We start from the raw sequence: 25534 nt of genomic DNA on the forward strand, positions 1-25534 counted from the left end.
TAATTTTAGGCAAGGGAGAAAGCTTATGCAAGCACAAGAAGAGGGGAGAAATGGAATGTTCTATATATGTTGGGAAAAGCAAGCCAGGAGAGTTTTGTTGGCACCTCACAAACAATCATGTCACACTTCTTTAGCATGGGTGGCTTTTTAAAAATAACGAAATAAAATCCCTACAATAGTTATATACCAAAAGAGACCTGAGGAAAAAATTGATTGAATTTTATTTAGAGAAATAGTTATAATAGGGAGTTTGAGCAGTGTGGGATGTTAGTCTTCCACCTGTAGGAAATTGTTGCTGTCAGTTTCATTTCATTAGAATCTCAAGGAGTTAATGGAAAAGAGAAAATACAGAAGTGATCACAAGAGCTTAAAAATAATCAAATTCGAACATAAGTAAATAGGGAAAGAAGGATCTGTCCTACTGAATTTAGGAAGGAGGTGGGGAGAATGTGGAGGAAGGTCACAACAACTAAAGGGACATTCTTTTCTCTCATTCAGTGGTGAATGTTCATGATAGGCTGATCTCTTTCAGTAAACACAAGTGTGACTTTTTTTTTTTTTGCTTAAACCCTGCCTTTGTTCGCCCACTTGCAACTTCTGTTGATGCCACTTAAAATGATTTAACCTTTGACATTTTAAATTCCCCAATTGTGAAATGGAGCTAGTAATAATGCCTGATTTTTTCCCCTAGAGATTTTGAAAGCTTATGGATGGTTTATGATAACGGTGACACTTAAAACGTTTTCTCTTTAAAACAAAGTATCTGAAAATAGCAGCCTACATAGAGAAGAGTTTATCGCCATTTTCAGTGCTGTTTCCCAGAATGGCCCACCTAGCCCAACAGAAATAAAGTAAATCTTAACCTCCCTTAACAATTTTTGTAATTAAATTTGCAATCATAAAATTTTTAAACTTATTCACAAATGTGAAGGAAAAATTACTTTCATCTTCAAGTTGGATAATTTAAAAAACATCTTTTGGACTGCTTTGATATTTACACCTTCTTAAGCTCAAGTACTATATTTTGGTATATCACTGAAACCTTTTTGAAAGAATACATTATTTTGTATAGCTAGTAATTGGGATTCCATATTTTATATATTATATATATAATATTATATATTTTCATATATTTCAGGGAATTATTCAGAAACACAATTGTTTAACAATGATACAATGAAAAGTACTGGATTTAGAGTAACGGGAACTGTCTTCAGGTCTAGCCCTGTCATTTAATTCCTCTGTGACTTTGGGAAAGTCGCTTAATATCTCTGAACTCAGTTTCCTCATCTCTAAAATGAAGGAATTGGGTTGGTGACATTATCTTCCAGCTCTAAAGCCTTGTTCCTGTGCTCTATGAATGATCCTATGACCACATCAACACAAAGATTCAGTTGGTTTCCCTGGTTCCATTTTCTTTTGTAAATATTTGCATAGCCATGTTCTTATCTCACTGGGAGAGATCATATTTGATCACATGGGACCTGTGGATCCAGCATTATTTTTGGGACTCAGCCTGTTTAAAGTTCACTGATTGCCAAGATTTTGTGCTCATAGACCTTAAAGAACAACAAATACAGCCTTTTAAAAACCCCATTGAGAGGACTTTACATATTTGGCTTGGCATTGCTCGTGTTTAATGTTTGGATCAGGATGGGGGGAGGGAGAGAGACAGAAGAGCAGAGACAGACAGAGACAGAGAGATAAAAACAGAGGCACACAGAAAGACAGAGGCAGAGCGACGAAGAAAGATATAGAGATACAGACAGAGACTGGCAGACAAAGACTGAGACAGAATGCTGAATAACGTAGCAGAGCTTAAGGGGATGCAGAAGAGTTTGTGTTTAAGATTACGTTACTGTTCTGTCTTTTTCCTGATTCTCCCACTGCACTTATTTCTTGTATCACCCTCTTCTTCCTACTCCTCGTCTCCCTATCATTTTGAAGAATACTAAGAAATAACCTTTGGAGAAGAAGTTATAGGAGTCAGTCTGAGCATCTGCCTCAGAGATGCCTGCACTTATTAAGCAGAATTAAATGGTAAAACAAAAATAATATTCTATGAAATGGCTCCCTCTGCTGGTTACTTATATGAAGAAAAGCAATATTTTCTATTTTTTCTGGTGATGGGTGAAAGAAATGAATTAAGACTGGATAGTGGAAGCTACCATATATTTGCAGGCACCCTGCTATTCTTACAGGTGGTTGTAGAATCAGTCTGCTCTGTGATTGAGTGCCAGCATTAGGCTAGAAAAATAATGTGTGATCTTCCCTAATGGGCTTATAATTGAAATGACTGTGTTTTCTGAAACCAAAGTTGGGGATATGTACTCTGACAAAGTAGATTCCTTTTGTAGAGTATAAGCGCTTCCAGCAAAAAGTATTCCTCTTGAGAGCAGGAATTGTTTCATGTTACCATCTAGACTTCTAAGTATTTTGGCAAATCTGATACTTTTCTATTTTTTATTTCAAAATATAGATGCATAGGATTTATGTTGCCCCTATGATCTTTTTTTGGAGGGGGAAGGCAGGGCAATTTGGGTTAAGTGACTTGCCCAAGGTCACACAGCTAGTAAGTGTGTCAAGTGCCTGAGGCAGGATTTGTATGATCTTTTCTTTTTACTCTTTTTTTGTGATGTGGGTAGTAGGGGGGAGGTGAATATTTGTGGGGTTTTTTGTCCCTAGCGCCTTCTGCTTAAACACTACCCACATATCCTGACCACAAATAAGACCTACATGAGGTCTTAACTTTTCAGTCATGAAGAAATAGAGAATGGTTTTTATGAAGGTGGTAGTGCATATGAGAAAAGAGAGTCCAATCCCATTCCAATGACCACTGTGTCTTTTGGAGGATGGCATGAGAGGCTGCTTCACTTAGTTGATAGAATGTTGGAATAGAAGTCAGGAAGACCATTGTAGTATAGGGGAAAGGATGTTCAATTTGGAGTCAGAGAACTTGGGTTCAAGTCCTGCTTTGGACCAATCCCTTTCTCCTCTAATAATTTCATTCTCTTCATTTGTAAAATGAGGGGGTTTGGGTAAGAGGGGCTCTGGGTTCTCTTCCGGCTCTAAATCTATAAACTTGGTTTTAAGTCAAATGCTGACCATAGCTAGAAGAGACCTTAGAGATTTTTAAAGTCCAAACCTGTTCTTTTTAAAGATGAGAAACTGAAGCCCAAGGATTTGAAAGTATTTGATCCATGGGTAGCCAAGGAATCATCTTTACCTGAAATCTTTAAAATTAGGTCTGATAAGCTTCTGAAAAATCACTCAGGAGCCTTCAGATTATTCTATCAAGCATTCACATTTATTTTATTGACCTTTATTATTAGGCTAAAAATGCTGATCTTTTGGGGAATGAGGTACCTCAGGTTCTTGGAAATACAAATCTAATGAAATATTTTCTTCTTTCTTCAGGTCATAGAAACACTGTCGAGACTTTCTCGTACACCTATTGCTTTAGCCACAGGAATTAGGTAAGATTTATTGTTATAATGGTCCAGTGTCAGATTGCAGGTGTGTTGTTTTCAATTCATTGAGTATATAGTAGGAGGTTCTTCTCTAATAGGGCCAACAACTATGAACTATATTTCAAACATAAGTCACAAATATTTAAGTTGGCAAAAATATGCAAATATTTCCATTTTTTGGTCATTCACAAGCATGATTTTGAAACCTTTGTATTATTGGTGGGTATAGTATTTGTTCTATGAAAAACTTGACTTTGTTGCCCAAAATGCAGAATCTAGGATTGTTCTGTAAACTGCTATCTATTGCTCAAAATTAATAAATGTAGGGGTCTATCAGTAGTAAGAGCACTAGATTTGGAATTAGAGAGTTCAAATCTTTTCTTTGTCACTTAATACCTATGTGACAATGGGCAAATCACTTCATCCAGGTTTTCTTAACCTTTTTTGTTTCATAGACCCCTTTGGGAATGTGGAGAAGTGTATAGACTCAGAATAATTTCTTTAAATTCATAAAGTAAAATATGTAAAATTACAAAAGAAACTATATTGAAATAAAATTACCAAAAAAATTAAAAATTCACAGAATCCAGGTTAAGAATTCCTGACATCTCTATGGGTGTCAGATTCTTCATATTATGAGATCATATTTGTAAAGTGCTTAGCACAGTGCCTGGCACATAGGAGACAGGCACTTACCCTTGTACCCTTCCCTTCATTGTCTTTCTTCATCTGTAAAAGGAGAGGTTTAGACTAGATAACCTCTCTAGTACCTATTAGCTCTAAATCTGTACTCCTGTGATCTTCCTCCATTCATCTAGATGAATTCTGGCATCATTTAAAAATAAATTCATATGTTCTAAGAGCCTGCTATAGTCCAAATACAACAGTTATTTAGTACTTTCTAAGTATGCTATAGTGTAATTAACTTTGTAGAATCTATTTAAAGAATACATACACACAGACATATATGTATATATACAAATATAAATGTATATACTTACATGTACACATGTGTATATATACATAGCATATACATAAATGTAAGTATATATATACGTGTGTGTATATGTGCATATGTATACATATATGTATGTGTATATATATGTGTGTGTGTGTGTGTGTGTGTGTGTCTTAACCTTACTCCCTTCAACATCCAAGGCATAAGTGAGCTAAGAATTAGGGAAACTTTCTTTTCAATTTAATTTAAATATATGTCTCTAACTGTTTGAAAGTTAAAATAGAATGAACAAAAAAAAACTAAGCAGTAGTAAATGGGGAAGAGATATCAGAGAAATTCTCTTTGGAGATGGGACTTTTACCAAGCAATTGTTCTAACAGTATGAATATATATTTTATTAGGGCAGGTAGATGGCTCAGTGGATAGCATGCCAGGTCCAGAGTCAGGAAGACTCTTCTTCCTGAGTTCAAATGTAGCCTCAGACATGTATAAGGTTTGTGACCCTGGACTAGTCACTTAACCCCATAGGCTTCAGTTTCTTCATCTGTCAAATGAGCTGGTACCTTTGCCAAGAAAACCCCAGATAGGGTCATGAAGAGTTAGATATGACTGAAACGACTGAACAACAAATATTGTATTAAGATGCAAGAGCCAACAGCTCTTAGCAGAGTAGTATCGCATAAAGACTGCTTGATTAGTAGTGAGGACACTTGGATTTTAAGCTGGCTTCTAACTAGTTATCATTCATTTATCTAAGCCTCTGTTTCTAAATCAGCAACGTAGAGGGATTGAACCAGGTGGTCTCTTAGACCTCCTCTTAGTCTAAAATTCTTTGAGTCTTTTTCCTGATTTATCAAAATAAATACTACAAACTCAGAGATGCAATAAAGTAAAATTAAAATACACGTGACTGTAACTGATTTCAGTTAGCATACCAAAAATAGCAACCACATATGAAAGACATGTCTTCTTTTGTGGAAGTGGCTTTAAGTTTAGGCAGGTGAATTGAGTCCTAGTATGGGCCTAACATGGTCTGAAGTTCAAATCCCATCACTCTGTAATGATTGTTTTTAGCTATATTGGGATTTTCTTGAAGCACAAGCTTTAAAAGTCAAGAAACTCAGTCAAGGCAAAACCACTGAAAGGCCTGGAGAAGAGACAATGACATAGACCTCCCTCGTATCAGAGAGGTGGGGAACTGATTGGGATATGCATGTATGTACAAGAAATTTTTGCTTAATTGTTTCTCTTTGTTACAGGAGGTATTCAATGGCAGGAAGTGAGAGCAGTGTGTGTGAGAAATGTAAAGACAAAAGATCTCGTTAAAACATAATTTTAAAAATGTCAAGAAACTCAGCAGTACGAGCTGGTATTTCCTGAATTAGGAAATGCCAGCAGGTGCTTAGGGGGAGACCCATATGTCTGTGATACAGTGGAAAGGATACTGGGGGTAGTCAGGCACCTGGCTCCTGGCCCCAGATCTTCTACTTCCCCACTGTGTGACCTTGGACCCATGGCACTTTAACTTCTTGAGTCTCCAGTTTTTCCAGCACTAGACTGAGGGCATTGAACCTAATGTTCTACTAGGTCCATTTCAACTCTCAAACTGCAATTCTATGATCCTAAGCAAGTGATGCTACTGTAGAAGAGCTTGGGAATAGAAGTCCTAAATGCGTTTAGGGGAGAGCCAGCCACCAGCAACTGCAACAGATGCTTAAATTGAACCTTAATGCATGGAGACCTCATGGCTAGAGCACTGGGCTTCAAATCCTGCCTCAGTCACTTACCAGTTGTGTGGTTTTGGAGAAGTCACTTAGTATCTGTCTGCCTCAGTTTCCTCATCTGTAAAATGAGGAAAATAATTGCACCTGCCTTCCAGGGATGTAGTGAGGATCAAATGAGGTAATGATTTGTAAAGTGCTTTACAAACCCTGAAGTGCTGTATAAATGCTGGCTATTATTGTTATTTCTAATGACGCTAAGGATGCTTGAACAGAGGCTATGGATATCCTTAAGGAAAAATCAAGTGCACCTTAGAAGCAATGAGCTGGCAGCAGTCACTGTGGGTACTCTGGGGCATGCCTGAGGGAATATTTGCCACACTAATAGAATTTGACTTACATAGTAACAGCACATATTGTATACTTTGTTAAAATTATGTTCTATCTAGTTTCCTTCCATTTACACTTAATTTTTTTTCTTTCCTCAGACCATTCCCTACTGAAGAAAGTGTCAACGATGAAGAAATCTACAAAAGCCTTCCTGACTTAATAGAGTATGTTAAAATTTAACCAAAATGAAGACCTCAGCCTTCTTTGTACTCACTGTCGATTTCATTTTTTAAATGCTTTCTGACGGAGGGTGGGATGACGTTGTAACTCATAGCTTGTGGAGCTGGACAGAACAGAGTCAATTGTAAATGACCAAGAAGCATCAAATGCCGATCAGTCAATTAAAATATATTGCATGGCTACTGTGTGCCCATAACTATGCTAAGCTGTGGGTGAAGAGAGTAGAACAAAAATCTATATATGTTTATACCCAAATGTCCTTAAAGGTATAATTTACTTGGGGAGTCAACACTTGAACTTATAAATACACACACACATATGTATATGTATATATACGTACACACACACACACACATATATGAACACAATTAGATAATTGTGCAAGGTAGCAAGTAATGAAGAACAAATAGTTTGGCGTTGTCAGAGAGAACAATAGATAGAGAAGGGATGCAGTCGTATGCTGAAGTAGACAAGAAGGGTATCATTGGATAGTGATATGTCTATATCTAGCCCCTTTAGGTAAATTGAGGCAGGATATGCAATTATTATTTATCAAAATCAAAAGCCATCTCCTTTTTTCCCCTGTTGTTTGATTCATATGTCTCATTTATTGATTGATTTATTAACCAAATATTTTCTTATTAAGAACCTATTATGTACAAGATACTTTGAGAAATACAAAGATTTACGACATAGTGCTTCCCCCCTGCAAGTTTACAATCAAATAGGCTTGATTGCATATTCAAAAATAACTATAATAAATGAAAGAATATGTGGAGTACTAAAAGCTATGTTTAAATTAAAGGCTCTAGAAATTTAAAGGAATGAGGAATTGCATTAGCTAGAAAAGCTTCATGAAAATGGTGGCATTAGAAGTAGGCTTCAGTGTTGGGTAGGGCTTTGGAGAGTGAAAATCAGAGGGAGGGGAATGGGAGGTTGAGGAAACTGCATGGGTATCAGCATGGAAGAGGAGAACCTCAGAGTATGTGTGAGGAAGGGCAAATAGTCTGGGCACTATTGGCTTGATGGAAGCATAACATCAGTCCAGTAAGTAATAGAAGGTAAGAGAGGAGCAATTGGTTGAGGACGTATCCCAGAAGACTATAAATTCCAGTCTAAAGAGTTTGGATTTTGTTTGGTAGACAACGGTGAACCATTGAAGATGTTTCGAGTGAGGAGTGTTACACTATCAGAGCTGTACTTACCATAAGAGCTATACTTTAGGAAGATTCGTCTGGCAATAGTGCGTAGCATGGTTTGTAGGGACAAAGTACTAGAAACTGGGATGCCATTTAGGGAGTATAGTAAGAATCTACTTGAGATAATACAGGCCTCACATTAGTAGTAGCAGTTGGAATCGAATGGAAAAGATGAATGTGAGGTATTGAGTAGATAGAAATGACAGAACGAGACAAGATTGGAGATGTGGGAGAATGGAGAGAGTGACAGGATGAGGAAAAACTAGAGCCAAGGTGGCTGTTCTGCTTCAAGTCTAGGTAGCAGGGAAAATGGTGGTGCCTGTAATACCAAATTAGGGAAGTCATGAAGAGGAGATATTTCTAGGGGTAAAATGGTGAGCTGACTTTGGCAAATATTGATTTTGAATGGTTTTTTCTGTAGATATGAGTAGTTGGAGATGAGAGAGAGGTTGAGTTAGAGATGAAGATTTAGGAGGGGATAGCTATTCCTTGGGAGAGCATGGCGTCCCGTTTTCTCTTCTTTAAATGATCTCATGCAACTAGATCTCTAGGCAGTTAGGTGGAACAGTGACTATAGTGTTGGACCTGGGCTTCAGAAAGATCTGAGTTCAAATCCAACCTCAGAAACTTATTGGCTGTGTGATCTTGGGCTAGTCATTAAGTGCTATCTGCTTTAGTTTTTTTCACTTATAAAATGGAGTTAATAATAGCATCTACTTCCCATGATTGTTGTGAGAATCAAATGAAATATTTCATGTATGCTTAGCACAGTGCCTGCACATTGTAGTCACCATATAAATGATTCTTCTCCTCTTCCTTCTCCTCCTCCTTCTCCTCCTTCTCCTCCTCCTCCTCCTTCTCCTCCTCCTCCTCTTCTTCTCCTTCTCCTTCTTCTTCTTCTTCTCCTCCTTGTTCTTCTTCTTCTTCTCTTCTTCCTCCTCATCTTGTTCTCACTTTTCTTTTTCTTCTTCCTCCTCCTTTTCTTCTTCTTCTTCTTCTTCTTCTTCTTCTTCTTCTTCTTCTTCTTCTTCTTCTTCTTCTTCTTCTTCTTCTTCTTCTTCTTCCTCCTCTTCTTGTTCTTCTCATTTTTCTTTTTCTTTTTCCTCCTCCTCCTCCTCCTCCTCCTCCTCCTCCTCCTCTCTCATGGTATATGAGAAATTATCTAGAAATTTTTCTTGTTGTATTGTACCTTTCATGCCTTGATTCCCTTAGGTAAAAGAAGAGGAAATAACATATATAAATGATTTTTAGAGTTTAAAATCTTGGGGGTAGAACAGTTCCTTGTGATGACAATGGGTGACTATGCAAGTAGATAGCTGAAATGATCGTTGGACTTCAGGAGGTAAAAGAACTGTGAGGCCATGGCTTTGGAAGGTGATCGTGGAAATCTATGAAAAGAAGAAAGGGCAAAGGGTAGAAAGGAAGATTGTGAAAAATCTTTTTGAAGTAGCTGAGGAAGGATTACTCAGCTTTAACAATGAGGACTGGGAAAGACCAACCTAAATTCACAGGGTGGATTTCAAAGGAGGTGTATGATATAATAGTCAAGAAGCTATAGTGGCCCTGAATAATAATGTAATAATCAGTAATGGTCCACATTTCTATGACACTTTAAGGGCCATACATTGCTTTCTTTACAACAGCCCTATGACGGTAGTCAGTGTGGTGCAGGGGAAAGATCAAGGGTTCTAGAATCAGAGGCCCTGGGTACAAATCTTACCTCTAATGCTTATTACCTATGGGGCCTTGGCTCAATCCCTTAATCTCTCTTGGCATCATTTTCATCTTCTGTAAAACGTTGAAAGTTCAGCTGGATGTTCTCTGTGGTCCCTTTCAGTTTTATGTCTAAGATCTTATCAATGGGTAGTATCAGTATTCTTATTTTTCATATGAGGAATCTGATGGTCTGAGAGGTTAAGAACTTTCCCAGGTTTACACAGCTGTTGTGTGAGGTAGGATTTGAATGGGGTCTCCCGATTCTCAGTCCAATCTGTATTCATGGCTGTGGTCCCTTCCCCCTTCCCCTGGCAGTTGGTGACTGGGTGTTGGGGTGGAGAAGTGAGAAGACATATTGTAACACCTCAATCTTGGTGTCATTTTTTTCTTATTTTTAGTGACAAGGTTAATAAAATGTAGCACCTTTTTTAAAAAAAACAATTTTCACATTTTCAAAACCAATTTTATTAGTTCTTATCTAGCACTACCCTTTCTCCCTTCCCCCCAATTACCTTCCTCCACCCCACAATCCTACAAGGAATGCTGAGCAAGAGAAGAATTTCAACATCTGTCAAAGTGGATGATAATCTCATAATGTGGCTATTGGGTTAAATTGTTAAAACTAAGCTGTTAGAGGAAAATGTGTTATTTCTAGTGCTTTAATAAATTGGTCTCTATTTTTTAGGGAGGGAAGGAGTGGGGGTGGGAGAATGGATCTCTTTTCTGCCTACCAGAGTCTCAAGGTGGAAATGATGTCAGAATAGATTCTCAATTAAATCATAGAAAATACTGAGGGGATCTATGGTCATGCCACTCTGAAATGTTATATTGTCACAGAAAAAATAATAGTTTATAGGGATTGGGATATGATTTTATTCACACAAGGATGGTAGAAGAAAATCCCTCTACTAACGCAGGTCAACACCTTCTCTACAGTTTAGAGCTTAGAGAATTGCTTAGATTATTGAGTGGTTAAGTGACTTGACCTGGGTCACACAGCCAGTAGGTGTAGGAGATGGGGCTTGAAACTAGGTTTTTTTTTTGCATCCAAGGCCTGCTCTCTAATATAATAAATACTTAACTAGCACTTATATAATGCTTTAATATTTGCAAAGTGCTTTACATATATTATTTCATTTGATCTTCACCATAAGCCTATGAGGAATGTGCTATTATATCCTTATTTTTTTTTAAGAATCAGAAGCCAAAAGACGCTAAGGCATTGGCTCACGGCATAGCTAGTAAGTATCTGAAACAGACTTTGAACTCAGATCTTACTGACTCCAGGTCCAGATCTTTATCCACCCTTGTTGCCTCTGTCTTTGCTGCCTGACTTTATATATTGCTTTATGCCAGTCAGTCAACAAGCATTTGTTAAGTGACTACTATGTACCAGGCACTGAGCTAAGCTCTGAGGATACAAAAAATGGCAAAAGACAGTTCTCAATTTCAAGTTGCTCATTGTCTAATAGGGGAGACAACATGCAAACAACTATGTACAATGTACAGATTAAACTACAGATAATCTGAAAGGGAAGGTACTAAAACTTAGGGGTATTGGGACAGGCTTCCTGTAGAAGGTGGGATTCTAGCTGAGACTTGGAAGAAGCCAGGGAAACCTGGAGGTAGAGATGAGGGTTCTAGTCATGGGATCCGGCCAGTGAAAATGCTCAGTTGGGTCATAGTGCCTTGTGTATGGATCAGCAAGGAGGTCAATGTCACAGGATCACAGAGTATTGTAGGGTGAAGGAGGAGGATAAGGTGTAAAAAGGCTGGAAGGGGTCAGGTTACAAAGGGATTTCAAAGCCAAATAGAGTATTTTACGTTTGATCCTGGAGCCATTGGAGTTCACTGAATGGCGGTGGGGGTGACATTGTCAAACCTGTGTTTAAGGAAGAACAATTTGACCCTTGAATGGAGGATGGACTGGAGCGGGAAGACAGCAGAGGTCACTGTCCTTGAGCCTTCTTTCTTATAATGAATTGCCTAGGTTTATTTATCTGTAAGTTTGTTTATCCAGGTTTATTTCTCCGTAGTAATTTTGGTTTTGTGTATATTGACAACATCTACCCTGCAGCCTTTGCTTTGGGACTCTTTCAGGCGCTCCATTGTGTCTTATTCATGTTTTGCCTTCTTTTCATCCTCAAGTCCCCTTGCCCTCTTCCTGTTTTCTCATTCTGACACTCAACTAGCTTAATTCTGTTTTTGTTGGCACTCAGTTCTGTCTGCTTATTTTGTACACAGAGCAGTGCTTTGAAGCACACTCAACTGGCTCCACGGAAAGTTTCAGAGAAGTCAGACCTTGAACTACGGGCAGAAAACAAAAGAAGAGCAGGCCCAAACTCAACATAAAGTTGATTTCAGGGATGAGTGAGCAGGGTAGGATGGTAGAACTGGACAGTATTGCAGCTTTTTCTGAGTCGAGCAAGCCCTCACCATTAGGGTTCATTGTAAGCGACTTCTCTAGGACTCAGATGTTGTCATTCAGTCATTGCAGTAGTGTCTGATTCTTCATGCCCCCATTGGGGTTTTCCTGGCAGAGATACCAGAGTGGTTTTCCATTTCCTCCTCTAGCTCATTTTACACATGAAGAAACTGAGGCAAACAGGGTTAAGTGACTTGCCCAGGGTCATACAACGAGTAAGCATTTGAGGCCAGATTTGAACTCAGAAAGATAAGTCTTTCTGACTCCAGGCCTGGCATTCTATCCACTGTGCCACCCAGCTGCCCTTCATCCAAATATTAACAAAAATCGGCCGTGGCAGGCAGCTCGATATTGTAGTAAATAGAGTACTGAGCTTAGACCCAGTAAGAACTGAGATCAAATCCTATATCAGGCATTTACTAGCCATGTGACCCTGGACAAGCCACTTAACCTCTGCCTGCCATAGTTTCCTCATCTATAATATAGGGGTGATAATAGCACTTACCCGCAGGGTTTGTGGTTATGAGATAATATCCATCTATCTGCCCAACCATCTGTCTTTCTGTTCTTCCATTTGTCTCTATATAATGCTTTGTGAACTTGAAGATACTGTAGAAATGTTAGCTATTATTAAAAGATGCATAATTGAAAGAATTCTGGATTTGAATTCAAAGAGATGTTGGTTTAATTCAGAGAGACCTTTGACTTACTGTGTGTGTCACTGAAGGCAATTCAGCTAACCTATCTGACCTTTAGTGATAATAACACCAACAGCAGCCACTTCACAGTCTTGTGAGGATCAAACGAGGCAATGAGTTTCAAATAAGATAAAGTTGTAAAGTCTTTTGTGAATGTCAAAATGCTATTAAAAATTCTTCTTATCATTATTACGATTGAGAGGCAATGTGGAAGAATAACCAGAAGTCTAGCCTTTGAGGCAGGAAGACATAGACTTAGGTCCTGCCTTTGACCCGACCAAGCTACTCATACCACATGTCAGTACCCCAAAGCCCCTCTCCAAGACGCTAGCTTGTACAAGAGCTATTGATCTCTGGAAAGAGTTTTATACCGGGAATTCCCTACCCTGAGAAAATCACATGTCTATACTCCTACCCCATCATTAATATAAACACATTCAAAGGTAAGTATTTATTATTTTCTTTCATAGTGGCCATTTTGGATTATCTCCAACTCTTTTTTTCTACTAGCTCAAGTAATCAAAAAGGGATGTTTTTAGGAGAAAAAAAAATATCTCTTTGGTATAGGGTTAAACAATTTGCATAAAGTGTTTGAGTCAACTCTTTACCAGTTAACCAAAAATAATCAAACTTCTCAGATGCGTTCAGGAAAGAAATGCCATACACTTGTCCTGGGAAAGTAGCCAAGGATCCAGTCCATCTTGGGATCTGGGAAGAGTTGGCAAGCTATCTAACTAGCTCAGAAAAAGAAAAGCATAGGAGAGAAACACTGGGTCTTGAGCTTATCTAATCGAATAACCGCTCTTCTGTTAGAACATCTATAGTTGCCCTTGGAATAGTCATTCCCCAGAAAAGTCTTCCCTCAAGAACTCTTCTCAACAGTCACTCTTTTTTCCCTTAAATTTCTCTTTTACTCCTTCCAAGCAACCCCTCTCCAAACCACTGCTTCTGTAGTCACACCCACCTACCTACATTCACAGAGGCTCTTGTATACGCCAACCAACACAAACACACCTATGTTGCAAAATGTTCCCATTTGTGGAAGTTACTGTGCTTTCTTTTTGTAAATATCAATTTTATGATGTGGTGTCTAGCCCCAGAACAGCAACTGAGGGATCTCTTTGAGAGTGAGGTTCATTTTGGGAACTATATCCATATTTTTCTGTCAGCAACATGTCTAAATTAAATTCATCTCCATCCTTTTCAAATTTGCCACAATATTTTATTTTTAAAGATTTTATATATATATATATATACATATATACATATATATGTACACACACATATATGTGCATACACACATATGGGCTGGTTGTCTAAATCTATAAATGCAGAAGGCAGTTTCAAAGGAAAAAATCCAAGCAATTAACCACCACATAAAAAATGTTTCAAATTCCTAATAACTGAAAAATGCAAATTAAAGCCAAAGTGAGGCTCCAACTCACACCTATCAGCCTGGCAAAGGTAATAGGAAAGGCAGCTAAGGAGCTAAGGAAAAACAGGCACACCAATGCATTACTAGTGGAGCTGCAAAATGGTTGAGCCATTCTTTTTTTAAAAATTTATTTAGTATTTTATTTTTCCCCAGTTACATGCAAAAACAATCTTCAACATTCATTTTCAAAACTTTGAGTTCCAAATTCTCTCCCTTCCCTCACTGAGAAGGCAAACAATTCAATACAAGTTATGCATGCACAGTTAAATTTATGTCTATTCTTTGAGAATTTACTCAAATTTTAAAGCATCAGTTACAGAATTCATAGAAGGGATGATAACATCCAATTTCAATTAGAACAGACTGAAAGAAATGGGTTTACAGTACAGTATGAATATCCTGGTGGTGTGACTGGCCAAATCGCTTAACTTCTGAGTGACCTAGTCAACTCTTTAAGACCATAAATTGTAAAGAAGTGCCAGGCTGCATTGGTAGAGCGAGTTTTCTCATTCAGGAGTTCCTTTTAGCAATGATCATTGTCCCTTAGAATCAATTCAAGAAATATTTATTAAGCACTTACTATATGCTAAGCACTGTGTTAAGTGTTGGAGATACAAAAAAGTTTTAAAAAACCCCACAGCCTCTAATTTCAAGGAGCTCACAGTCTAATGAGGTAGAACATGAAAACATGCAACTCTAAATCTATATTTAGATTAAATAGAGAACATCTGTACTGTGAAGGTTCAGCATTGACTGGATCACCGGGGTGATCTTTAGTGGTCTTTAAAAGACAGAGTAGATTCTCAACTGTTGGGGATAGCTTGCCCATCCTAATACCCAAAGAAAACACAAGGGATTAGAATAGCTCTTTATGGATGTTTTAAATAGCAGTCTTTTACCTTATATCGTGGACAGTGATTCTTTTTGGGGTAGCCCAGAGGATAGAGTTTTTTTCTCCTAAAAAAAAAAATCACCTTTTGATTACTTGAGCTAGTAGAAAGGAGCAGAGTTGCAGATAATCTGAAATGGCCAATATGAAAGAAAATAATTAATATTTTCCTTTGAATGTGTTTATAATGATGATAGGGTAGGAGTGTAGATATGTAATTTTCTCAGGGTGGGGAATTCCAGGTACAAAATGCACAGATGTATAAATAAATATGTACAGGATAAATTGGAGATAATCTCAGAGTGAGGATACTAACATCAGGGAAGACCAGGAGAGGCTTCCTGCAGATCTGACGAGGAGAAGTCAAGTGGTGGCCTGGTCTAGTGGTCAGAGGTTGTGGCTTGGAGTCAGAACATTTGGTCTCAAGACTTAGTTCTGTCATTTACTAGCCCTGTGACCTTGGCCTAGCAGTATCATGGTGAAATAGATAGAGGTCCAGTCTTAATGTTAGGAAGACCTTTTTCTATGGGTCTGCCTCTAACACATTCTACCTGTGTCAGCAAGAACAAATTACTTAAGCTTTCATTGCTCACAGGCAACTGTAAGATTATAAATTGAGGTGAAATTGTTGATCTTTATCTGTGAAGGGAGTCTAGGCATTTGCACACCAGGTGTTTCTGATGCTGATGAAATCTGAACATGAGGTATTTAGGTAAATGTAAGAGATAATTTCTGTGCTGTGAAAGTTCAGAATTAACTGGTTCACCAGTGGTCTTTAAAAGATAGTGCAAATTCTCAACTGTTGGGGATAGCTTACCCATCCTACTGTCCAAAGAAAATACAAGGGATTAGAACAGGTCCTAAAAGATATTTTTAATAGCACTCATATCACCTCGTATATGGATAGTAATTCTTTTGGGGGTAGAAGAGAGGAGACAGTACCCAGACCCTTACAAGTTGTGTGTCTGTCTGCCTTAATTTCTTCATCCGTAAAGTGGGGGATAATAATGTCACCTACCTTCTGAGGTTGTGGTAAAGATAAAATGAAACAATATTTCATTTGTAAAGCACTTTGTAAGCCTTAAAGTTCTATACAAATGCTAGATGTTATTATCAGTTTTATTATTTTTATTTGATATTTATTATATCATATAATTTCATAGATATTCATAGATAGAAGGTTACATAGTCCAACCTTCTTATTTTACAGATGGGGAAAGCTTAATCCAAGTGAATTGAGGTGACTGGCCTAAAATCATTCCCATTTTGTTAGGGTTTTACAACATTTTTTCTTTTAAATAATATTTTATTTTCTCCCAATTACATGTTAAAGCAATTTTAAAAACATTTTTAAAAAGCTTTGAGTTCCAAATTCTATCCCCCTTCCTCCCTGCCCTCCCCACTCTCTGAGATGGTAAACAATTTGATATAGTTTATACATGAGTAATCATGTAAAACATTTCCATATTAGTCATTTTGAACAAGAAGACTCAAATAAAAAAAGGAAAGTGAAAAAATAGCATGCTTCAGTCCGTATTCAGATAGTATCAGTTCTTTCTCTGGAGGCAGATAGTATACTTCATCATTAGTCCCTTGGGACTGTCTTGGATCATTGTATTGCTGTGAATAGCTAAGTCATTCACAGCTTTTCATCGTATAATATTGCTGTTACTGTGTACAATGCTCTCCTGGTTCTGCTCACTTCGCTTTGCATCAGTTCATATGAGTTATCTATTGTAACTATTCTTACAGATGCAGAAACTAAAGTTCAGAGAAGGATTTAGGACTCACCCAAGATCACCCAACCATGTTGCAGTAGTATCAGGACTCAAACTCTGCTTTAGTTCATGAAATGAGTGAACCCAGGTCTCCTGACTCCTAGGCCACAGATCTTTCCATTCATTCTGTCTTAGTTCTTCCTTTAATTGGCTGCTTAAAAGAATAACAAGATGCAGTGGGAGGTATTTCGGTCTTTCATTACATATTTTGCATACTAGATACTGACCTTTACAATAATTTCCCTTGGTTTTAGTGAAACTCGTGCAGATGATGAAGAAGACTTGTATGACTGTGTTTATGGAGAAGATGAAGGGGGAGAAGTGTATGAGGACCTGATGAAGGCTGAAGAAGCCCAGCAGCCGGTATGTTTTTACCATTTTCTCTTAAGTTACTTTATAAGAATGCTGATTCATAAGTAAATTTATGTTATTGGGACCCCCAATGCACTAACTTCCTTTGATTTACACTTTTTGTTTATTCATTAATGTTTACAAGAAGCATTTTTGAGCCCCTACTATGTGCAAAATACTGTAGAAGCATATGTAGCAAATCGAGGTTATTGCATTTGGAACCATATCAAGCCACAAAATTTTGAAGCTAGAAGGAACCTCCCTGATACCTTAGTCTAGTCCCCTTGTTTTAAAGAAGAAAATGAGGGGCCCAGAGAGGTAAAGTGCTTTAAAGAGTAGGCAAAGTGTTTTGCAAACCTATGTGACCCAGAAATATTTACTTTAAAAGATATAATAAAAAACAAACAAAAAAGATATAATAGCAAATATATAAATTTACTCCCCTTAATACATAGGAGGAATAATCCCTCTCCACTCTTATACCTCAGTCTCTGGGGAGGGGAAGGAATTAGGTTCATAGCTTAACTCAATTCCCATAGAACACAGTCCCAAGTTCTAAAAGTCCAAAACCCTCCTCAGGGCTCAAGTTCCAAGTACCCTAGGCTTCCATGCCAGGCTAGCTGGTTGTACCATCATGCCAGTAATCGAGGCTCTAAGGTCACCATGGCTCAAATCACAGGTTTAGTCTATCTGTACCTGAAACTGAGGACAAGCAAAACAGAACTGAAGCAAACACCACCAGACACATTTCTCTGAGCTAGGGTAAAAGAAGCAACTCCTTCCCCTCTATCCAATTTAGTTCATGGCATCCATGCTAGGTGCAGTAGATAGGACAGAGCACAGTTGAAAGATTGTGGAAAAGGAGAGTAAATGACTCCATCTCATTACTTTTAAAGACTTCAGCAGCATGTTGGTCTGCCCATGTGGTAGGGGATGGAGCAGATCCCATGTTAGGCAAACTGGGCATGCTCAAGGGCATTTCCATGTTAGAACTGGGGATGCCCAGAGAAGTCTGGGTTGCCATCCTCAGCAAAAAGGCAGGGGTGTATCTTTTTTTCCTCCCCACCCCCATACCCCTACACACACCTCTTGTCCCAAATTCAGAAAAACTCTCCATGATTTCTTAAAAGCCATAAGCAAGTTCCCTCACTCGCTTCCCCAGTGCCTTACAAGAAGACAAATAGGTACAGGGACGAGGCAACGAATTTCATCTATTCGTGGATTTGGAGCCCAGGCATTCTCACCCTAAGAAATTGTTGGGCATTTTGCTTTCACAAAAGGCAAACCATTGAGGTCTGCTTAAATGTCCGGAAGAGCAATGTGAACATTATTACTAGACAGGAGTAACCTAGTGATTCCAAATTTCTCAAAGCAAACGTAATACCAATGCTTCCTTATATAGTATTCTTTAACATAGAACACATCAGTATACCACTCCATACACAGAATTCCGTATAAAAAATAGCAGCAATCAGATAAAAAGTTCGGAAAAGAACACCAATGGAATTGACTTGGAAGGGGACAGTTAACAGGAAAAAAAATCAACAGTACATTTGTGACTTTAAAAACATTGCCAAATTTCTTTAGGATCTCTCAGTGTAAGATTATTTAAAAAAATCAGAACTCATGGGCACAGGATCTCTCTGTTGTTGTCTAGTCATTTAGTTGTGTCTGCCTGTGACCCTTTGTGGGGTTTTCTTGGCAAAGTTACTAGAATGGTTTGCCATCTCCTTCTCCAGTAGATTAAGGTAAACAGAGGTTAAGTGACTTGCCCCAGGTCACACAGCTAGTGAATATCTAAGGCTGGATTTGTACTCAGGCCTTCTTGACTCTAGGTCCAGCACTCCATCCACTGAGCCACCTAGATGCTTCAGTCTCTCTATGGGTTCTTGCAAAAGCAAAGACAGGGTCCCGCATGAACCACAGGACATTTTGTTTTTGCAAAGTAATTTTTACTACAGGAAAGCATAATAACAAATATACAAGCTTTCTTACCTATACGTGGGAGGCATAACCCCCGTCCCCCTTCCTACCACCTCATATTTTGGAGAGGGGAAGATTAGGTTCATAGTTTAGCTCAGTCCCCCTAGAGGATAGTCTCATTTCCAAGTATAGAAAACCCTCCTTAGGATTGAGTCCCTAAGACCCCAGGCTTCTCAGGACTTCTTTGTCAGGCTGGCTGGCTATGCCATTCTGCCTGGCTCCAAGTTGGTCTTGGTTCAAACCCCTGATCCCTGTGGGAATCACCTCCAGCCCCTGAAACTGAGGACAAACAACACAGGCAGAAACAAACATCTCCCAAGGGCAAGTTCTTGGACATAGGGTACAAGAGAGGGAGCCTTCCCCTCTCACTGGTTCAGTTCATGGTATCACAGCAGATAAGAGCCACCAAAACACTATGGAAAAGAAGAGAGTGGACAGCTCAGTGTCTCCAATCCTAAAGACTCAGGAAACTAATCAAAAGAGGCTCCCCCCATACCCTGATGTGGTAGGGGATGCAACAGGCTCCTTGTTAGGCAAACTGGGGCATGTTCAAAAGGTCCCATGTTGGAACTGAGAGTGCCCAGAGAAGTCCATATTCTGATTAAAATGCCTTAAACCTTAAATATCAGGTATACTTAAGTCTGGGACAGGTAGGTGGTACAGTAGATACAGTGCTAGGTTAGAGGTTCCCAAACTTATTTGGCCTACCATTCCCTTTTCAAAAAAAAATAACTCAGTGCCCCCCTGGAAATCTACTTTCTTTAAAACTCTTTAATATTTTTCGAAAAATTTGTGTCATTTCAAAACAATATAAATTTTTTTTAAAAAAATGACACATCTTAAATTTAATAATTTATTGTAAATTTGTGGGTGTTTTCTTGCATTGAAATTTTGATGATGCAATATTGTATCATGTAACCTATAGCATTGTATTATCAACAAGTCATTACATGCGCAGATTACTGCTGATGCATGCTGGACTTGCTGACAATGCTAGATACATTCGCCTGGCAACACTTGCTTGTAAAGACTTGTTGGCAGACTTGACCACTGATTGGTTATAACTTGAATTTTTGTGTTTATTTGGAAATAATGTAATCCCTACAACTTTAACTCTGTTGCACAATAAATGAAACTTATATGAGTGGCTTTTCAATTTTCTTTTCTTCTTTCCTTATGCTTCCACTGCCCCCTTATTTTTATTCAATGCCCCCCCCCCAATTGCACCTGAGGCTACCACTGCCCATCTGGCTCATTCCAGCGCCCCCCAGGGGGCAGTATTGCCAACTTTGGGAGCCTATAGAGAGTCAGGAATACGTGAATTCAAATTGGACCTTAGACACTTACTGGCTGTGTGATCCTGGACAAGTTAACTTAACCCTGGTTGCCTCAGTTTCCTCATCTATAAAATGAGTTGGAGAAGGAAATGGAAAACCTCTCCAGTACCTTTGCCAAGAAAACTCCAAAAGGGGTCATGAAGAGTCAGAAACAACTGAAAATGACAGAACAACAACACCAATACCTAAGTTCATAGAACTAGTTAATGGTGAGGTGAATCATAAAAATTATAATGATACTATAGTAAGTGAGAGGGCTGTATAGCATAGTGGATTAAGAATCGTGGAAATAGAAGTAAGGGAAGCGGGAGGATGATAGAATTAGTAATGCAAAGGCCCTTATAGGCAAATGAATTGAATCCCGTCATTTTACAGATCATGAAATGGATCAAAAGTGGTTATATGACTTGCACACATTTCTTTGGAGAATCTAGTAAGAAAATATTTGTGAAGTGCTTAGCAAATAGTTGGCACTTAATAAATGCTTGTTCCTTTCCTTTTCCAGTGGGTATTGCTTTCCTATATGGGTTTGACTAGTGAGTCATGGGAGTTCCATATAACTCTCAAATTCTATGATTCTGATTCTATGGTTTTATTTACATTTATCACAATAAAGAAAGGTAGAATTGAGTCAGTTGCACGTTTTATATTTTCCTTGGGATCATAGCTGTAAGGACATGAATGAACCTCAAAAGACCATTGCTCAACCATCCAATTCTAGGCACACCTCCTTAAGGCAACTCAAAAACATGGCTGTTGATGTCTTTTCTCAAGCTCTCCTGGGAAAATGATTCTATATTATTCCTTAGGAAAACATTTACCTAGAAATTAGATAGACACTTAAAGGCATTTAAAGACTGTGCATTGTTTATGTTATTTTCAAGAAAAAACACTCAAGTGCTCAATGATGTATGACCTTATTGATGGGAACAATCTCCCTCTGATGCAGGTAAGGTAAGGGATTAAGCACCTACTATGTGCCAGCAATGTGCGAAGTACTTTATAAAGATTACTTCATTTGATCCTCACAACAACACTAGGAGGTAGATATTATTATGATACCCATTTTACAGTTGAGGAAACTGAGGCAGATAGAGAGTTAAGTAATTTGCCCGGGGTTACACAAAGTGTCTGAAATTGAGTTTGAACCCAGGTCTTCCTGACTTTAGACCCAGTTCTTTACCTACTGTACCCCCTAGCTATCTAGGGTATAGCTTATTCATCCTATGTGATTCCTTTTCTGTAGGTGTTCACCTAGTAGTGTGGGAGGTTTTCTCACTTCTTGATATCACAAGGATTCCATGGACCCCATGGGCTCTCTACCTCTTATCCCTTGCTCTGTCCAAATGGCTAGCACTAGTCCATCATCCTTTTTGCTCATACATTTCTTTGACTTCCTTTATTGTGATTCTTCTTCGTGATTCCTGCTCACATCCATCATCTTCAGTACTCTTTAGATGATACTTTAGTTATTCAGAATTTGTAGTGTCCTTTAACTCTCAACCAAATTCCTCCAAACAAACAATGCAGTTTCACAAAATTTATGGTCTTCAATTCAACCTTTGTAACTTTCCCATTTTCTTAAAAATGAAGGGAGCCATTCTAGCATGGAATCATTAAATTGAAATATTTGAGAAGTCTTAGTATCTTGCAACTAGTTTTTTCTTCCTTCCTTCACTCCTTCTTTCCTTCCCTTCCTCCCTCCTTGCTTTCCTCCCTCCTTCCTTCCTTCCCTCCTTCCTTCCTTTCTCTTTCTTTCTCTCTCTTTCTTTTTCTTTCCTTCTTTTTCTTTCTTTCTCTTTCTCTCTCTCTCTCTCTCTCTCTCTCTATATATATATATATATATATCTATATATCTATATATATATATATATATATCTTTCTTTCTTTCTCCAGTTTCCATATGTTTTTAATGAATTCTTTGAATTCTTTTGAATGGGAGCTCTCTTGAATAAATGTTAGTAAACAGCATGACACTTAATTTTTCTCAATATGTATTCAGTATACCAAGTAACTCAGAATAAGCTTCAACATATCATTAATTTCAAACCTAATTGTTTTTAGTGGCTCAGTCTTCCTTAAAAACTATTATTTAAGCCCTTTCTCCTTATTAAGGCAATTTTCTTCTATTATTCTGATTTTCCTTCTATTGTAGACTATTTCATCCTAAATCATGCTGAGATTGTTTTTAAAAGCTCCTGAAAAGAGGTTCATCCTTACCATTTATTTCCAATAATCACCAGTAATTTAAATATTCATTCACCAAGTACTTACTAAACATCCATGGGAATGCAAAGCTAAATAAGACACAGTTTCTGCCTTTTATGAGCATTCAGTTCAGAGGGGATCTATTCACACATAAATGATCTAGTCCACTCTCTTCCTCCTATTTATTACTGGAAGAAGTTTATGCTTATTTGCTTTGCCCATCCAAGCTATATGCACAGATGAATTAATTCAGTGGGATGTTCATCTAAATTTACATCACAATATGGGCATTGTGACTTTTTAGTTGATTCGCTTTTCCCCAAGTGGGTTATTAGGTTGATATCTCTTTTGAATGACCCTGGGTCCTACTGAGTAGGCCCTAAGTTCTTCTATGGAATCATATAATCCTCACATCTTGCCCACGGTCAGAAACATCTGGAAAACTTTACCATCTGTAGGGAATCTATCATGCCAGGATGATCACAGAAACTTTGAAGTGCTAAAATGCATAAAAGAGGCACAAAAAGGGACTATGACTTCAGATGGGGAATCAGGAAAGACTTTCTGAAGGAGGTAGCAATTGAAATTTCAAGGGTAAATATGGTTGGGGAGAGCATTACTGGCATAAGAAATTAACAGTATGAGCAAAAGTATGATAATATGAAAGCTACAAACTTGTTAGGGGCAGCTATGTGGCACAGTGGATAGAGTGCTGGGCCTAGAGTTAGGAAGATGAGTCTTCCTGAGTTCAATTCCGGCCTCAGACACTTAGTAGCTGTGTGACCCTGGACAAGTCACTTAACCCTGTTTGCTACAGTCTCCAGTAAAATAAGCTAGAGAAGGAAATGCAAGCCATTCAAGTGTCTATGCCAAGAAAACCCCAAATGGGGTTGTGAAGAGTCAGACATCACTGAAACAACTCAGCAACAACAGACTTGTTTAAGCAAGGGCCGATCGTCCATTTTAGCTGGTGATTAGATACAGGTCATAAGAGCAAGTACCCTAACATAGAACTGAAAAGAGTAGTTTGTTGAAATCACATTGTGGCTACCTTAAAACACCTCCCCCTCCTTCCTGCCCCATGCCACATTTCTGTGTTTAACAATCTATAGTACATTTGCATGGCTTAACTGAACTACTTCCTATTGCTATGTTACTGAGACTTTGCCCACCTGAGAAGATTGCTCCAATGGCCTACCTCCCTCTGTTTCTAAGGGCAGGATATACTGGTGTGGAACAGGGCAGCATAAGTGACCCTCTAAGTAAGACATGGAAGAAGTCAGACTCCAGGATTCCAGTTCTTGGAAAAGTACTTGAAGATTTAATCTTGTGCAATTTCTCAGTATTGCTTTGATTGGGATTTCTCGAAGCAGTCATCATGCACATAGAGAAGCTCGCCTGGAAAAAAAAAAAGTTGCTAATTGGCAGTGGTTGTGAATTTCCTAACAATATGTAAGAAAAGGAAATTTTCTTAGAATTATAGTTTCAAGGATTTGGAGCTAGGAAGGACCTCTTTATTTTACAGATGAGAACATTGAGACCCAGAGAGGTTAATGACTTGCCCAAGGTCAGGAAGATGGCAAGTGAAAGATATGAAATTCTAACCCATTAGATCATAGATTTACAGCTGGGCATCTTGAAGATCATCCAATCCCCTCTGCCCTCCCCCACCAACACGGGTTTTACAGATAAGAAAACCAGTTGGTCCATAGGGATTAAATAACTTTGCCAATGTCATACAGGTAATAAGTAGCAGAGCTGAGATTCAAGCCCTAGTCTTCTGACTTCAAATTCTGTATTTTTTCTCTCTGCACCAGGCAGACTCTTTAATTTCAAAGGAACATATATTTACCTTTATTCTTATTGCAATTGTTGTTCTTAATAATGATATATCACTTTATATAGTCCTTTATGGTTTGTTGTTTCACATAACAATCCCATGAAGTCTAGGACATGATTATTCCCATTTTATAGATGACAAAAGCAAACTCTGATAAATTAAGTGCCCCCTGTGATTTAGTTAGTAAGCAGTAGAGTATTCTGGATCTAAACCCAGTGCTTTTTCTATCATACTACCCCAACTCTCTCACTTTTTCTTATTTACTGTTTCAAAATTGAAAATCAATTTCTGATACCCTACAGTATGTATTTAATATCAACTACCTGTCCTTTTTTGAGTTGAAACTTTGAACACCTACAAATAATGATGCTTTTTCTTGATTCTCATACTGAACCGATCAGTCAACTACAGTGCATTAAATAATATTTTAATTTTATTTATTTCTAATTGTAGAAGTGTCTGGAAAATGACATACGAAGTTGTTGCCTTGCAGAGATCAAACAGACAGAAGAGAAGTATACAGAAACATTGGAGTCAATAGAAAAAGTAAGTGGTTAACATTTTTGTGGATGACAAAATCCTGCTATTGATAATGTTAAAACGCATATTATATATTTTCATTTATCTAAAGCTTTGCTTTGGGAAATATCACAGAACAGATCAGTTATTAAATATTTTAAAAATCTTTCTTTCTCCCAGAGCCCAAACTAACAATTTTTATAACCAAGGAGTTCTCAATCAGGGCCTGCTAGGTGGAGCAATGGATAAAGTCCTGGAGTTGCCCTCAAGAAGACCTGAGTTCAAATCAGACTTCAGATGCTTCCTAGTTGTATGACCCTAGACAGGTCACTTGACCTCTTCCTCAGTTTCCTTATCTCTAAAATGAAGATAATAATAGCACCTACCTCACAGTGTTGTGAGGATCAAATGAAGTAATAATTGTAAAGCATTTAGCA

At 38.1% G+C, this 25534-nt stretch overlaps 1 protein-coding gene across 1 annotated transcript in view; it reads left to right on the plus strand.

Moving 5' to 3' along the window:
* Positions 1-25534, plus strand: part of VAV3 (vav guanine nucleotide exchange factor 3) — a 309997-nt gene that overhangs the window by 96050 nt on the left and 188413 nt on the right. The window contains 4 exon segments of the mRNA XM_036768194.1: positions 3418-3476; positions 6638-6703; positions 17114-17222; positions 25032-25124. Coding sequence (XP_036624089.1) covers positions 3418-3476; positions 6638-6703; positions 17114-17222; positions 25032-25124 — 327 coding nt within the window.

This window comes from Trichosurus vulpecula, chromosome 7 (assembly GCF_011100635.1).
Source record: "Trichosurus vulpecula isolate mTriVul1 chromosome 7, mTriVul1.pri, whole genome shotgun sequence".
NCBI classification, from domain to species: Eukaryota; Metazoa; Chordata; class Mammalia; order Diprotodontia; family Phalangeridae; genus Trichosurus; species Trichosurus vulpecula.